The 15,168-nt window shown below is 42.4% G+C and overlaps 1 protein-coding gene across 2 annotated transcripts in view; it reads right to left on the bottom strand.

Moving 5' to 3' along the window:
• Positions 1-9,141: 9,141 nt before the first annotated feature.
• The window catches only part of LOC147620030 (L-idonate 5-dehydrogenase-like), a 53,266-nt gene continuing 47,239 nt past the window's right edge, over positions 9,142-15,168 (bottom strand). For both annotated transcript variants that reach the window (XM_086772170.1, XM_086772171.1), the window contains 3 exons: positions 10,074-10,364; positions 9,754-9,941; positions 9,142-9,652 (listed from right to left, as the gene is read on the bottom strand). In XM_086772170.1, the coding sequence (XP_086628296.1) occupies positions 9,460-9,652; positions 9,754-9,941; positions 10,074-10,364 (672 nt within the window). In that variant the 3' untranslated portion in view covers positions 9,142-9,459. The remainder of the gene's footprint in view (positions 9,653-9,753; positions 9,942-10,073; positions 10,365-15,168) is intronic.

Below are 15,168 nucleotides of genomic sequence, written 5' to 3'. Positions count from 1 at the left end.
AGCAAAGAAAGATCTCTCAAGAAAGTCTAGAAACACAACTACTGAGTCGTTCGCAAACAAGAAGACCAAGTTCAAAGCCTGACCAATCATTGTGAGTGGTTTGGAGATGTGTATGAAATGAAAAAACCAAGGCATGTGAGAAAAGGTGATGATATTGCACACCTCATTGTGCATGTTAGTAAAGTGCCATTATTTGTGTACGATGGTAAAATAAAGTACCTAGCACATCTACTCATGTTCCTAATATTACAAAAAACCTAGTTTTTGTTAGATAGTTTGGACAAATGGTTGAGTAGGGTTTACAAGTGACGTTAAATCGTCAAGGGTGCTTTGTGAAAGACTTCAAAAATCAATGATGTTTGGTTATAAAGGGTAACCAAAATGGCATGATGTTTAATTTGGATGTTAACATGCATGAGGTGAAGGTAGCCATGTTGGATGTAAGGTCCCCAACCTAAAAAAGGGAAATCCTTAAGATAGTCTACTAAGTCTTTGAAAAAAATTTCTAGGCATCGGCACCTCGATCGTGTAGAGATACAAGGATATAAGTACTAGGGAAGACCTAGCTCTATCTTGCAGGGGGAGCGTGGTCTCCTAATTGGTTCTTAAAATTCAATCCCCATAAAGTGATTAACCTATGTTGGGAAACCTCTATCCTTGATTCCTAGAAGCAATGCCTTTTTCCCCATCGATGCGAGGCACGGCCGCTGACCTAGTCCTTTAGAATATAATTTCCCAGTGACTTACTTACCTAGCGTATTGCGATCAATTAGTTTTCTTGGAAAGCTACCCGACTAATCAGGTCCACCCATCCATAGGATGATGGTGCCGTTCAGGGTGATCTACCCTCCCACTTTCCACCCAACTCATGTGTCATTTTTGTTTTCTAATTAATCCTACCACACTGTGTGACATATATAGACAAGTTCATTAACTAGGTGATCTTACACGATTTTCATTAAAATAACCACTAAACTTAAAACAATGATACAACAATACTAGAAAACAAGGGACTTAATTAAAAATAATTACAAAGGTTCAAATCCAACTCGAGGCTCTCTTATTCCACATATTATTATGTCGATGATCTAGAATTCGACCTTCTAGTCTCCATAGACTAGGCAATCCCTATGGGACCATACACCTTGTCGTTTTGATAGCCAACGAGGACTCAAGCTGGCCTGTGACCCTCTTAATATTTGTCACTTGATCATCCCGCTCAGAGATATTTCTACGTGCTAGGATGGGCTTATTCACCGCACTAACCTAGGCCCACAAAACTAGGCAACATCCATAACTCTCGCTAAACCGGCAAGTTCCAACTTCCCAATGGTAGGAGGGTTACCTTGGGCGCTGACTTCGAGCCGCCTCACTAACGTAGCCGCCCAACTACACAAGCACAGGAATGGGGCTAACATTCAGGCGGGAAGAAGATGTACCTATACTTTAATTTAAGTAAGATAGCAACACAATAGTTCAACCTAATCTCATAAGATACGAGAAACCACATTATCTTTTCTTGAACGAGAATGTAAAAATTCTACAATCTTAATTAATGCCAAGATTAAAGATTTACCCAACTCCTAATGCAAAACCCTCTTTTAGATGATTTTCAAGCTAACCTGGCCATTACCTCTATGAGGGACTCCCAAGGAAAGAGTTGGGCCGCATTTGGAGCATCCCCTCTTGTGTCATTATCGTGCACACTTCTCAAGGTAGCATTTTGGTGTCTTTGAGTAGAAGCTATAATGTCCACTCTCTCATAGCTCATATAATCTTGAATTAAACGATCTAGATGGCTCACAATTCGGAGTCTGTTTGCTCACTTTATGAGCAAAAGACTCACCCATGGAAACCACCTCTTAGGGGGCTAAACTGTGCTTGCTTAAGTCTCTTTACATTGGGAGGGGGGGGGAATTAGTATCCTTAGTTGTAGAACAAGGCTGCTTGAACAGGACCACAGGAGCTGGCCATAGTTAGGGGGGAGGAGGAGGGTTCTCCCCTTAAGTCCATTGGGGGGGGTAGTTCACCCCCTCCACAGCACAAGGGGGCTAGTTATGTAGAGGGTTATTGGGGAGAGCTTCTAGGAGCTTGGCTACAGAGGGATATTGGGGAGAGTTTCTACTCAAAGAGGGGGGTTGCCGGCCATAGAAGAGGGTGCTGGGGGGTTTATATGGGGTATGGGTACAGATAAGGAAAGAGCAAAAAGGGGGTGGAAAGGGCGGTGTACGTGAAACCACGCCGGTTTGTGGTTGCCGGTTTGTGGTTGCATGAGGAGCCTAACCTGAGGTCGCATGTGTGGGCACGCCAGTATATACGACTACATGAGACTGTGGAAAGGGTGGTGCTTGTTTGTTGTAAGTGCGCTAAAGGTGGGGTACGCATGGGCCTTCTAGGGTAGTGGCTACATGGGTGTCCACGTAGTGGCCAAGGAAGACCTTACATTAGGGTGGCCGGTCTTTGGTCCATGTGTAGCGCCCTGGTATGTGTACAGTCCAGGGTAAGGTCCTTTGATGCATGCTTCCCAAGGAGGTATCTTTTGGGACAAGGACTCCTTTTTTGGGATGCGAACCTCAATATGCGTGCCAAAGCGTCCGACAGCTGCTAAAATGTTTTTTGGTGAAATTGTTCGGGGTGTTTGAGTCTTGGTTACAAGGGTGCAATCTGTTTGTCAAAATTAGACACCTAGATAGGTATTTATTAAGGTCCAAAGTTTACTGTGATTTAACTAAAAATTTACGTAGAAGCTTATTTCGATGTCTGTTTTGAGTGTTGTATTTCAAATTTGGACTCATAATTTTAAGATTCCAAATAGAAATATTTAGCTCAATTATTAAAATGATGATTTTTACACTATAAAAAGGACCATAATTTTATCTATTAAATGGATATATATTATTATTGAAGATAGGCATGTTACATCATTCCCCCCTAAAGAAATCGAGATGTCATCTCGTCATGAATTCGGGGTAATCTCTTAAGAGTGTAGCTTCATCTTCCCAAGTTGCATCCTCTTCATGAATTCGGGGTAATCTCTTAAGAGTGTAGCTTCATCTTCCCAAGTTGCATCCTCTTCAGGATAGTCTTTCCATTACACTAGATATTTTATAAGGGTTCGATTTACGAAGCTGCCTTTCTCTAGAATCTACGATTCTGCAGGCTGCAACTCAACGACTCCTTGAGTTGGGATTACAAATTTCTCACAACATCAAGAATATGATCAAGAATGTAAGGCTTCAATAAGCTTACATGAAATACATTATGGACCTTAACATGGACTGGGAGTTGTAGCTTATAGGCACTTTTGTCCAAACACTTGATGACTGTATAGGGTCCACAATATCTTGGGTTGAGTTTCTTATATTTCCTAAGTGATAAAGAGCTATGCTTGGGTCGCACACACCGGCAGAAAAACTGTGTCTTCTTCCTTAGCCCTATAAGCTCATCAGGAAAGATTTTGGAGAATTCTTGAAGCCAAGAGGGTTCTAATTCTTTACTACGTTCAACATCTTTGTTGATCTTGACAATAAAAACTTGTTGTCTCTTATGTGCTCCCTTGAGAAGATGTTTTTCTTTGACTACCCTAGACTTGGGTTTACCTGTCTTCCCCTAAACTAGTACTACTTGGCCGTGCTCATTTTTAAAAGTGATACTCCCTTGGTTACAGTGAATGCTAGCGTTATTTCCAGTCCATCCCAACAATCCCATCATAAATTCCTAATGGGAGGACTCTAAAATGGCCATGATTTTATTCACTACCCAATTCAAAATCAAGGTCTCCTAACAGAGTGATGAGATACTACTTCTTTTCCACTAGCTAGCTCTACAACCATTTTCCTAGCTGGTTTTTGATCGTCTGGGAATGTTCGATGACTTCCTAATCGCGGCACCATTGCTTCCACCAGAGCTTAGTGTCCCTAGTGAGACGAAACCATGCAAGAATTGATTGGTTCACAGCTCCAGTAGTCGCGACGGCTGAGAAGTAATCGTACATTGCTTTAATCCTCCATACTTCGGCATCCTTCTCAATTTTTGAACCTTCCTCTTTAAAGGAGGGAGGTTGCATCTATTTGAGTAGGAGCCTCTTCTACTCAGTGTCTATGTATAGCGCATTGGGGGGAGAAGACTGATCATCTTGGTCATAATTGTAAGACTAAATTTAGGATCACGGCTTATAATTTACACTATGCTCATGATATAAAAGTAAAACCTTGAAATCATTTTACTTCTCAATTCAAATATTTACACGGACAATATTGATTACAAGGATTTGAGACTAATGTATTTACTCTTATTCATCATCATAAAAGAGACTTCTAGGCTTAACTAGGGCATAAGACTCGAGCGGTTCATGTAGATGAAATTTGGGGGTTCTGCCGTGGTTTCTAGGATACAAAAAATTGATGGTAAGGGAGGTAGACTATGGATTGTATTGCGTTCCATAATAGCTACTCGATTGGCGGGTAAGACTTGCATTACTTAGTCATACACCCAATGGTTCTATGGTATATGGTTCTCTTCTATGGTCACATAACTATGTGGTCTAGGGGTGCCCATAAACTAGAATAAGCAGACCATATTTAGCTTCTTGATCCAATGGATTAACTCGAGGTAAAAGACAAATAATAATGATCTTATTGCTAAATCTCACTCAAATGTGAGTGTTGGGAGTACATCATTTTATAGTCTCTTATGGAGCTCTATCCCACAAGATATGTGCACCCTTGTGCCATAAATGCTCACACTCCATTTGCCACCTTATGCTTTCCATGTTTTACCTTTTTGACCATTGATTCCACCTTTTATAAGTAACCATACAAATTAACCTTTGAGTTAGGACCCTTAGTATTTTTTCTTCCTTTCTAATGTACATGCTCTCCTCTTTACTCAACTCACATGTAAAGGAGATTGGGATAGAGGCTATCTATATTAGAAGCCTCTCATTATATGGTTGATAACACATTGCAATAGAGATTAATTTGGGTGTTTCTATTCTCTTGCATTAGTGTGCTAATTATTATTATGGATTTTATTGATTATTTTGAGCCTCCTTAAGCATATGCTAATCATGTGATTAGACTAGTCTTAGCATGATTCCACATTCTTGATATTTTATCAGAGCATAAGGTTAGTTAAGCCTAAATTGGTGTGTGTTTATTTAAGAGAGTTGGTTTATCATGGTTTGTATATAGAGGAAATTTATGGAACACTCACTATCATTAGGGAGAGCACTTAATTATGAGATTATGCCTTCACATGGTTCATTCAAATATTGGAGGCCACTTAAAAATACCCATAGATTTAACAAATATATTTTGTAATAATATAAAGGTATTTGAGGCTACATCAACAAGGAATTTGTCATGAAGACTGGTTTTTGCCTCAAGAAAAGATTGATTTTTTACTTCTTGCATCGCAGGTTTTTTATTTGAGCATATGTGACTGCTCAATCAAGGAAAGAGTTGATACGTTAGGAGGATGAGTGCTAGGACAACGACTCTCTCACAAATCGTGTTTGCTAAGGCAGGCCTAGTGATCATATTTGTTAATGTAGGTGTACAATTGACTGGAGTGATAGAGACATCAATGTGGTATTCGAGCACTCTAAGCCATGGGATTTATAGGTTGGACAGGTATGAGTGATTGGCAATAATACTTGTTTAGTTACTGTCACACGTGATATAAGTGATGCGGAGCTATGACATGCCCACCTTGGTCACTTGAATTTTGGTAGTTTGTTGTGCCTTAAAAGCTAAGAGATGGTGTCAGAGTTGTCACAGCTTGAGGCCCTTGTTGAACATGTATGTGAGGGGTGCTATTTAGTCAAGATACTACGGGCACATCATTCTCAAAAGATGGATCAATAAGGGCTATAGCTTATACATAGTGATGTATGTGGTCTTATGAGGACACCATCGGGGATATCTCTACTTTGTGACTTATATTGATGACTACTCCAGACACACTCGGGTGTATCCGTTTGAAGGAAAAATCAGAGGTTTTTACATGCTTTAGACACTTTGTTTCTATGGTTGAAAATTGGTCCGCATCATGTAAAGTTGCCACCCTTCATACAAATCGAGAGCAAGAGTATACGTCAAAGGAGTTTTATGTATATATGGCTGAAAGAGGCATAAAACATCAATGCATGGTGCCTTATACACCTTAATGAAATGGTGTGGCTAAGAGGAAGAATAGATCTCTCATGGAGATGACATGTTGCATGATTAAAGGCCAAAATTTACCTCATGTTTTTTTTGTTGGAGCCAATTATGTGTGACACTTATGTGCTAAAAACAGATGTCCCACCAAGGCCTTGCAAACAATTACTCCTTTTGGAATGGCAAGAAAACATCTATGGCTCATTTGCGTATTTTTGGTTCTTGTGCTTGAGCAACAATGTAATAAGCTAGATGATAAGGCAGTAAAATACATTCTTATGGGATATAGCTCATAAAGCAAAAGGTATAGACTCTACCATAATCCAGGCACAAGGTGGATTTTGGTGAGTAGAGATGTTGTCCTTGTTTAGAACTCAGTTCAACCCATGCTTTTATACAAGAAACAACAAAATGTATTCTTAGAGAAAATATTTAATACATTCCTACCTTTGTACAATGACAGACAACCACACGTGAGGAAGTAATTGAATGCTCAACAAGATGCTACAATACTGACTGAAAACTCCCTCGAATTTCAGTCCATAGATCAATTTATTGATGAGACAATTGTGGATGATGCAGTGGATGAGTAAAGGAAAACCATACAGGTATCCAAGAGTATTCTAAAATGGTTGGTATAGACATTGCGAGATAGAAAACTAGCTACTCCTTTTCCTAGCAGGACACATCCAAGTTCTCATCGTGTATCTTATTCTTTTGTGGATCATGCTCTCATCATTCACCAATGTGTATACAATGACAAGGAACTTGTTTCCTTTAAGGAAGCACAGGAAACATAATGAGTACAACTCAATCCTCAAAAAATGTTGCTTGCTATTTGGAAGATTTGTCTTATACAAATCTTTCAAATACCAAGCACGATCATTGGAAATGCAAGCCATACAGGATGAGTACGACTCAATCCTCAAAAGTGACGCTTAGTATTGAAAGATTTACCTTAAGATATAAAGGCCATTGGTACGAAATGGGTTTATAAGCTTAAGCGCAAAGCGGATGGTAGCACTAACCACTATAAGACAAGCCTTATTGCAAAGAGTTATGCTCAGGAGAAGGACATCGATTATGAGACCTTTGAGCCCACCCACGTCTCGTATGACTACAATCCGACGTATTATTGCATTAGTAGCACATCATGTATAGAATGTACATCAATTGGATATCAAGACTACCTTCTTGATTAGTGATTTGCATAAGGAGGTTTATGTATCTCAGCCTCGTGGTTTTTTTCAAAAGAGACATGAGTCTAAAGTATGCAAGTTAAGAAAAGCTTTATATAGCCTTAAGCAAGTTCCCATAGCATGATATGAGATATAAATGCATACGTGGTTGCCAACGGTTTTTATAATAATCTAATTCAGAGTACCTTCTATGTAAAGAGGAGTAAAAGTTGTTTTTTGTTCATCGTTTTATATGTTGATGCCATACTACTCATATGTCCTAAATTTCAGCCTTCAAGGCTAAAGTACACGTGTTGTTTGAGATGACAAATTTGGGCTCGTTACATTATCATCTAGACATACAGTTTATGCAACGCGACGATGGTATTATAATGTTGTAGTCAAAGTATATACAGAGACTACTTAGACAGGTACCAAGCTCAATCTCAAGGATGCAGGTGAACCATTTGATGCATCACATCAATAGCAGATTGTTGAGTACCTTATCTATCTATACGATACAAGGCCAAACATTCAATTTGGAATCTCCCAGTGGAGCAGATTTATGTATAGTCTCAAAAGTAAGTATTAGTAGACTACCAAGTGAGTATTTCGATACTTAGAGAAGTGATATTCAACTACATGCTTTTAGTGACTACGATTATGCTGAATGTTATGACACACGAGACGAGTGTGTCTTTTGCCTTCATCTTGGTGATTCATGTATAGCATGGCTCAATAAAGAGCTACGAAGCTGAGTGTAGAGTAGCTTTTATAGTGATTATGAAGTGCGTATAGCTCATATGCCTTTTGTTAGATCTTGGTATTGGATAGCAATCTCTCACCTCTATCTTCACTAACAACCAGAGTATACTAGCCATTGCGGAGAACCCACTGTTTTATGCTCGCACAATGTACATTGAGGTGAATTATCATTATCTCAACGAGAGGCTCATTACAAGAGAGAGATACTAGCTAGACTTATGTCTCTACATACAACAATGTAGTAGATAGATTCACAAAAAGCTCTCTCATGAGAGAAGTTAGAAGCTTGTCACCAAGCTTTGAACTTATTACCATTTGATTGATCAAACACATAATCCTTGTATATGTTAGAAGTTACAAGTCTTCGCAAAGCTTTAGACTTATTGCCATTTGGAGATTGATCAACCACATAATCATGTATAGGTTCAAAAATTCGAAGCTTTTCATAAAGTTTTGGGCTTGATGCCATTTAGGGATCGATCAACCACATAATCATGTATAGGTTCAAAAATTCGAAGCTTTTCATAAAGTTTTGGGCTTAATGCCATTTAGGGATCGATCGACCACATAATCCATGTGCATGTTCATATCATCACTACAAGGGAAATTTGTAGCCATTTATATGATAGTGATGTGTGGATGCAGGCTAAAAATAGACCAAGACACTTTTTCCCTCCTCAAAAGATTTTTTCCCCCGAACGTGTGTACACGTATAAGTAACCTTATCACGTTGTTGCACTTATACTTTACTCATTCTCATCAATCTACTTTGAGTGTTGTGCTTCCCTTTATCTCTACTTGCTTGTTGCATCTGAGTGTGTGTTGCTACCTTTGTCTCCACTCCAATGAGGATAGCCCTCTTTGCATTGTCCCACAATCTAAAATTTGAGATAATGGAGAATGTTAAGTTGGTATAGCCCTATATTCTTTCTACTTTTGTATAGATGAGATTATACATGTAGACATTGTAACTATTTGTGAGTGGGTTTTTTATCTTTTAACATGCAGTGGCATAAATGAGTAAATGAAACAAAATCTAACATGAACCGATGCTACATAAAGCATGTGATTAAATGTTAGGATCTATGAGCATTTGCAATGTGTCCCTTGATCATTTATTACAGTCAACTATGCTGGACTTTGGGCCATTCTAGAACTTTAGTGAATTTTCTTTGCCCAACTTTAGATGGTAGATTTCAAAGAAAGATCAAATAGTGGTTACTGAGGGCTTTGACATATATAACGGTGCCCATGAAGCTGCCAAACAATCTGATGATGGGCACGGTGTGGACAGGCAATCATGCCTATCCATCTTTATTTTTGTAAGCCCCTAAAACGTAGGCAATCAGCCAATGTTAGAGTTCAAACATAACTTTAATGGCATCACCAGCAGTGGCACTGGCTTTGAAAGCAGCTTTTACATCTTCTTCAGTCAAGCCAAATCGGTGTGTGATGAGAGGGCGTACATCTATCTTCCTTGACTGCAGCAAATCTATGCATAAAGGATATGTGTTGCAATACCTGAAGATTCCTAACACATCAACTTCTCTGCAAAAAAACATTTGATGCATTCTCTCAGTCTCTATGTTCCTATCAATATCAGGGTCTTTACAGAAATATCCCTCCTGCATTGCTAGAGAGCAACTTACCTCGCAGCTGCAGCCGTCATCGGTAGTGTCATCTTGTCCTGCCCCATTCCTACAAGGCAAACTTTTCCACCAGATCTTGTCACCTTCAGTGCAGTACACATAGTCTTTGTGAAGCCCACACAATCAAAAGTCACATCTATGGGGCTCCCAAAAGCCTCTTGCAGCTTCAGGATCTCATCTTCTAGATCCTGTGTACCAAAGATTTTAAGAATATCTCTCTCTCTCTCTCTCTCTCTCTCTCTCTCTCTCTCCCCCCGCACACACACACACACACATGCACGTGCACATATAAATAAGCTTAGAATTGGTTGAGTACATACATTCATATCACTGGAGACCATCATGGTGCCATCAGCACCCAATTCACGTGCTACAGAAAGACGCTTCTCATCTATATCAGTAAGATGTATGCTGGTAGCTCCAAAAGCTCTGGCAACCAGAAACACCACCAGGCCTATTGGACCAGAACCAAGTATCAGCACCCTTTTTCCAGGACCAATATTAGCACGCCGACAAGCATGCACCCCAACGCTTAAAGGCTCACACATAGCACCCTCTTCTAGAGTGAGGTTTTCGGGCAGCTTGTGGCAAAGAGATGCAGGGTGCACCACCTGTTAAAAACAGGTAAACGTTATACACCCAAACAATTCCATAAAAAGTAAAATCTCCAAATATTAACAATAGAGTGCAGCAAATGCATAAGATCACACAACTTTTTATGTGGGTCACGCCCCCCAACCCCCACCCACATACCCCCCCCCCTCTCTCTCTCCCCCCGACCAGGCAGTGCACAGTAGCAGCCCATGAACCACCCCGGCTCCCAGGTGTCTCCTCTAAGCGATCCAGGTGCAGCTAGGTAGACATCTGAGACCCACTGGTGCAAGAAGATGCCCTCCAAAGACACAAGGGTGCTCCACCAGGCAGTGCACAGTAGCAGCCCATGAACCACCCCGGCTCCCAGGTGTCTCCTCTAAGCGATCCAGGTGCAGCTAGGTAGACATCTGAGACCCACTGGTGCAAGAAGATGCCCTCCAAAGACACAAGGGTGCTCCACCACACACACTGGATATGGAGAGCCTCTATGCTGCAGCTGATGCCAAGGATCCACATTGATCCCATCAAGTATCAGTTCTAGTTGCTTTTTTTATGTTTTTACATGATTTAGTCACTTCATGGACATATCATTACACTTTTGGTCTCATAAACCCTTTGGCCTTTTGTAGACGTTAAATGGATCGAGGTCGCCAAGAAAGGGAAAGGTAAAGAATCGCCACCCATCCCCACTCCCACCATCATCAACATGACCCTTGAAGAGGAGCAAAGGAGGAAGACCCGGGCCTTACATGTAAGAGTGTCCGGTCTAAAAGACCGTGATGATGCGGAAGGGGAAACCAAGGAGCTCTTCTCTATGATGGGCATTGAAGCCACGCACACAAAGGCATGGAGAGTGGGAAAGAAGAGAGAAGGTAGTGGCGAATCTTCTAAGGAGAGAGCACTTATCATTCGTTTCCCCTCCATGGAAGCGAAGAAGGACGTCTTGAAGAGACGTCCTACACTCAAGAAGACGGGAATATTTCTTGGAGATGACCTCACACTCTCGCAACTTGCCCACATGAAAGAAGTTATACCCGAGATAAGGGCAGCCCGAGAGAAAGGGAAAGTGGCCTTCTATAGAGATGGTAGAGTGGTGATTATGGAGAGGCGCTACGCTCTTCATGACGGCGCGAGACCTATGGGACTACACTCAAAGTTGCTACTTGGAATTGTAATGGATCTCTACGCCTTGATGTAGGGGCTTTTGAGGATAGTTTCACTGGGAGGGACATCCATCTTCTACTGTGAGACGCATCAGGCTCCTGGACAGTCCATGCCACATGTTAGTGGATACCGATGGGAGACAGCTTGTAGACAGGAGACTCGTTCAGAGCATAGAGGACGGGGCTCAGGAGGAGTGGCAGTATTGTTTAGAGAGGAGCTACAGCCACTGATACATATAGTCCGCAGAGATGAGCACGCTAGGTACATGTGGGTTAGACTGAGGGCAGAGACGGGCAGATATCTCTACATTGCTATATGCTATTTTGCTCCTAGTACATCAGTGTATGCATCACCTAGCGGGCACGATTGTGCCCATCTTCAAGTCAGGGGATCCCATGCTTCCTGGGAATTATCGTACCATCATGATTGGTCACTAGAGAGGATGTGTTCGCAGGTTCAGTTTCAGGAACCTCGAACAAAGCTCTGGCTCTTTGACACTTTGGTCACTTCAGCCATGCTGTATGGAGTGGAGATATGGGGACCCTTAGTGGATCACCACAGCCGAGCTGGTAGCACTGATGGATGGAGACGTATGGAGAGGTCCTTGGTTTCTATGATTTCCCGGATGATTAGGGCCAAGGCCTCCGTACCACATGATATTATCCGTGCAGAGATGGCTGCCCCCCCATTGGTAGTAGAGGCACTCACTCGATCGGTCTCCTTTATACATAGCACTTGGGCTCTCCCTAGAGACAGATATGCTCGCTTAGCCCTGGAGTCTTCACGACAGTTGGCATCACAGGGAGACGGATCATGTTGGTATGCACAGATGACAGCTTGGTTCCAGTTGCATGGCTTTAGTATGGACAGGCTACCTCCATTTCAGTACTCCCTGGATGCACCCTCCCTCTCTCTCACACGGGCAGAGATTACCAGACTTATCAGGCAGGACTTGACTCAGCTGGACACGAGGACATGGATACAACCAACACACGAGCTTGGTACGAAGATGGCTTTCTATAGAGATCATCTTCTCCAGCTCACGGAGGATGGGTTTGTGATTAGACCCAGCTACATGGATACTCATCTTTCTCATGGGGTACCGTGTGCTATTGGTCAGATGCGCACATCCTCACACCAGCTAGATATTGAGACTGGCAGATTCAGAGGAGTATCAGCTGAGGCCAGGATTTGTCAGCTGTGCCAGATGGAGCCAGAGACAGAGTTACATTACATATGTCACTGTCCAGTATATTATGAGATACGAGGCCGCTTTCACTGCCTGTTCAGAGAGGGCTTCGGACCACTTTCTAGAGTCATGAGATACCAGGATCAGAGATGCCTCGGATTGTACTTGCTGGAGCTGCGTAGACATAGAGAGGGTCTCCTGAGAGGGAGGGGATCAGAGAGGGAGAGACACCTACAGAGGCAGATTACAGACTTCTTTCGACCAGAGATTGAGCAGTCAGGCTAGCAGGCATTGCAGCTAGCCCCAGAGTACAGCCGCACCAGAGGTACACTGATTGATCGGGCTTAGAGCTGGGGCGGTCCAGGCGCCCCAAGATGAGAGGCCCATCTCGACACCGGCGGAGACTACAACCAGAGGATCAGGACCATACTAGCACGGCATGGGAGACGTCCAGTCAGAGTATTCACCATGGAGGACATTGAGGATATCCGCCATCGACCGATGAGAGACATCTTTGGATAGTGATGTGTGTGATGCTTACCTTTGTTGCTGGAGTTTTCCTCCCAGATGTTATCCATTAGGAGCTCCTAGTACCGTACTTTTCCTCATAGTTGTTTTAGTTTCAGTTAGTTGTTTAGTTGTTTTTAGCTTTCCTTACACAGACATTGTATCAGATCCACCAATTGTTGTAACCTTTTTGGTCTCATAGGTCATTTTGGCCTTCTGAAGACGTTAATATATCATTTCATTTCATTTCATTTTCTCTCTCTCTCTCTCTATCTCGTTCAAAAATCAAGAACCCCGGGTGTCCGCCTTCGCCTCTTGCCTTACTTGTGAGCAAATCAAAAAGTGCAAAGTGCAACGGATCTTTTTGATGCCTTACTTGATGCAAGCAGTGAGATTTTCTGCTCGAACACAGGAATGAATTATACTATAACGGGAAGGCGTGTATCAAGGAATCAATGAACAGTAAACAAGATTGATCACTAATCACACCTTAGGGGCCGGAAAGATGGCAAGGTTCACCGATATGCACCTGTTTCTCCAAGTACACAAATATGAAAACAAATAAAACAAGATAGTGACACCATGGATCTACACCATCTGTCCTGTGCTGTTGTGCCAAGAAAAGTCCTGTGCCTGCAGAATATTCCACAGGTACCTCTGTCCTGCAGAGTCCAAGATGATGATCAAGGGGGGGCAACAATCAACTGACCAGCCCTGACTGATCCCACAGTCTGTACAGCCAAAACTCTAACTTATGGCCAAACTGTACCACTAGATCTGAAAAACTGGTAGGAATTGTATAGGCTGTACGACCAAGCCTGATATGGCTCTATACAGCACTATGGTCCTGTCTGCTGACAGCTGTCACTATGACACTGTCTGTAGCGTCCATACAGTTTAGACACCTGCCCAAGTCGTACGAATGGTTGCGACTACTGTACAAAGGTCTGTTGCACCTGCTGGAAACCTGTCAACTTGCTATTCACCTTTGTTGCGTAAAAGTGTGGCAGAACAACTTGTGTTGCTCCCATTTGGTTGTGCAAGTCGTCTGAATGGTCACGCCTACTGTACAGAGGTCTGTTGCACCTGCTGGGAACCTTGGATCAACTTGCTATTCACCTTTGTTCTGTAAAAGTGTGCCAGAACACCTTGTGTTGCTCCCTTTTGGTCACATTCAACCCTAGAAGAAGTGACTTATTTTGTCACATTGATTGATTTTTTTTTTCCTGGAAAAGTGACTTCTATTAAGTATGAAAAAATTACAAAACGGGAGATTTCAAACCAAGCAAGGGGGGAATCTCAACCAATCGGGTGCCTTGTGCTGCCAGCAAGGCCCCATATGAGATCGAGTGAAAAAGATGCCATAATCCCATTCTATCATAAATTGGCCACATTTCCTCTCAGCGGCCCTTGAAGATCCCTAAACCCAAGTGGCCATGAGCGTGTGGATAATATCACACTAGATCCTGCAAAAGCATTGGGTATCATAAACCAAAATGCCCTCCATGGCCCTAGTGCATCTAGCCTTCCAGATGTGCCACGCTGTGATGCTAGCAATAATCTCCCATGCAGTGTCCAACCTCTGTGCTGGAGGTATGTAGCCTGACTCTGGCATATCCTGAAGAAGACACCGCCGAACCCACTCCTTGAGTAACCCGCATGATCATATCTCTGCCGTACCTGATTTGCGGGTCCAACTGTGTCAACCAGACAATAGCACCAAACTCATCCTTCCAAAGAGGGGTGCTATTGCAGTCCATATCCTCTGTGCCTCCCTCCACTCCCATAAGCAATGGTAAACTGTCTCTGAAGCTCCTGCACATCTCGGACAGGCTAGGCTAGCGCCAATGACCGACCTCCATTGGTTGGTGGCAAGTCCACCATGTAGAGAACGCCAAATAAAAGAGGAAATCTTCGTTTCCCTGTTGAGTGCCACAAGCTCGGCCAAAAAGCTACCTCAA

Source organism: Cibotium barometz, chromosome 32 (genome assembly GCF_041138505.1).
Source record: "Cibotium barometz isolate CiBa-2024 chromosome 32, ASM4113850v1, whole genome shotgun sequence".
NCBI lineage: Eukaryota > Viridiplantae > Streptophyta > Polypodiopsida > Cyatheales > Cibotiaceae > Cibotium > Cibotium barometz.
The sequence above is the reverse complement of the archived record's forward strand: the minus strand, read 5'-3'. Positions and strand labels throughout refer to the sequence as shown.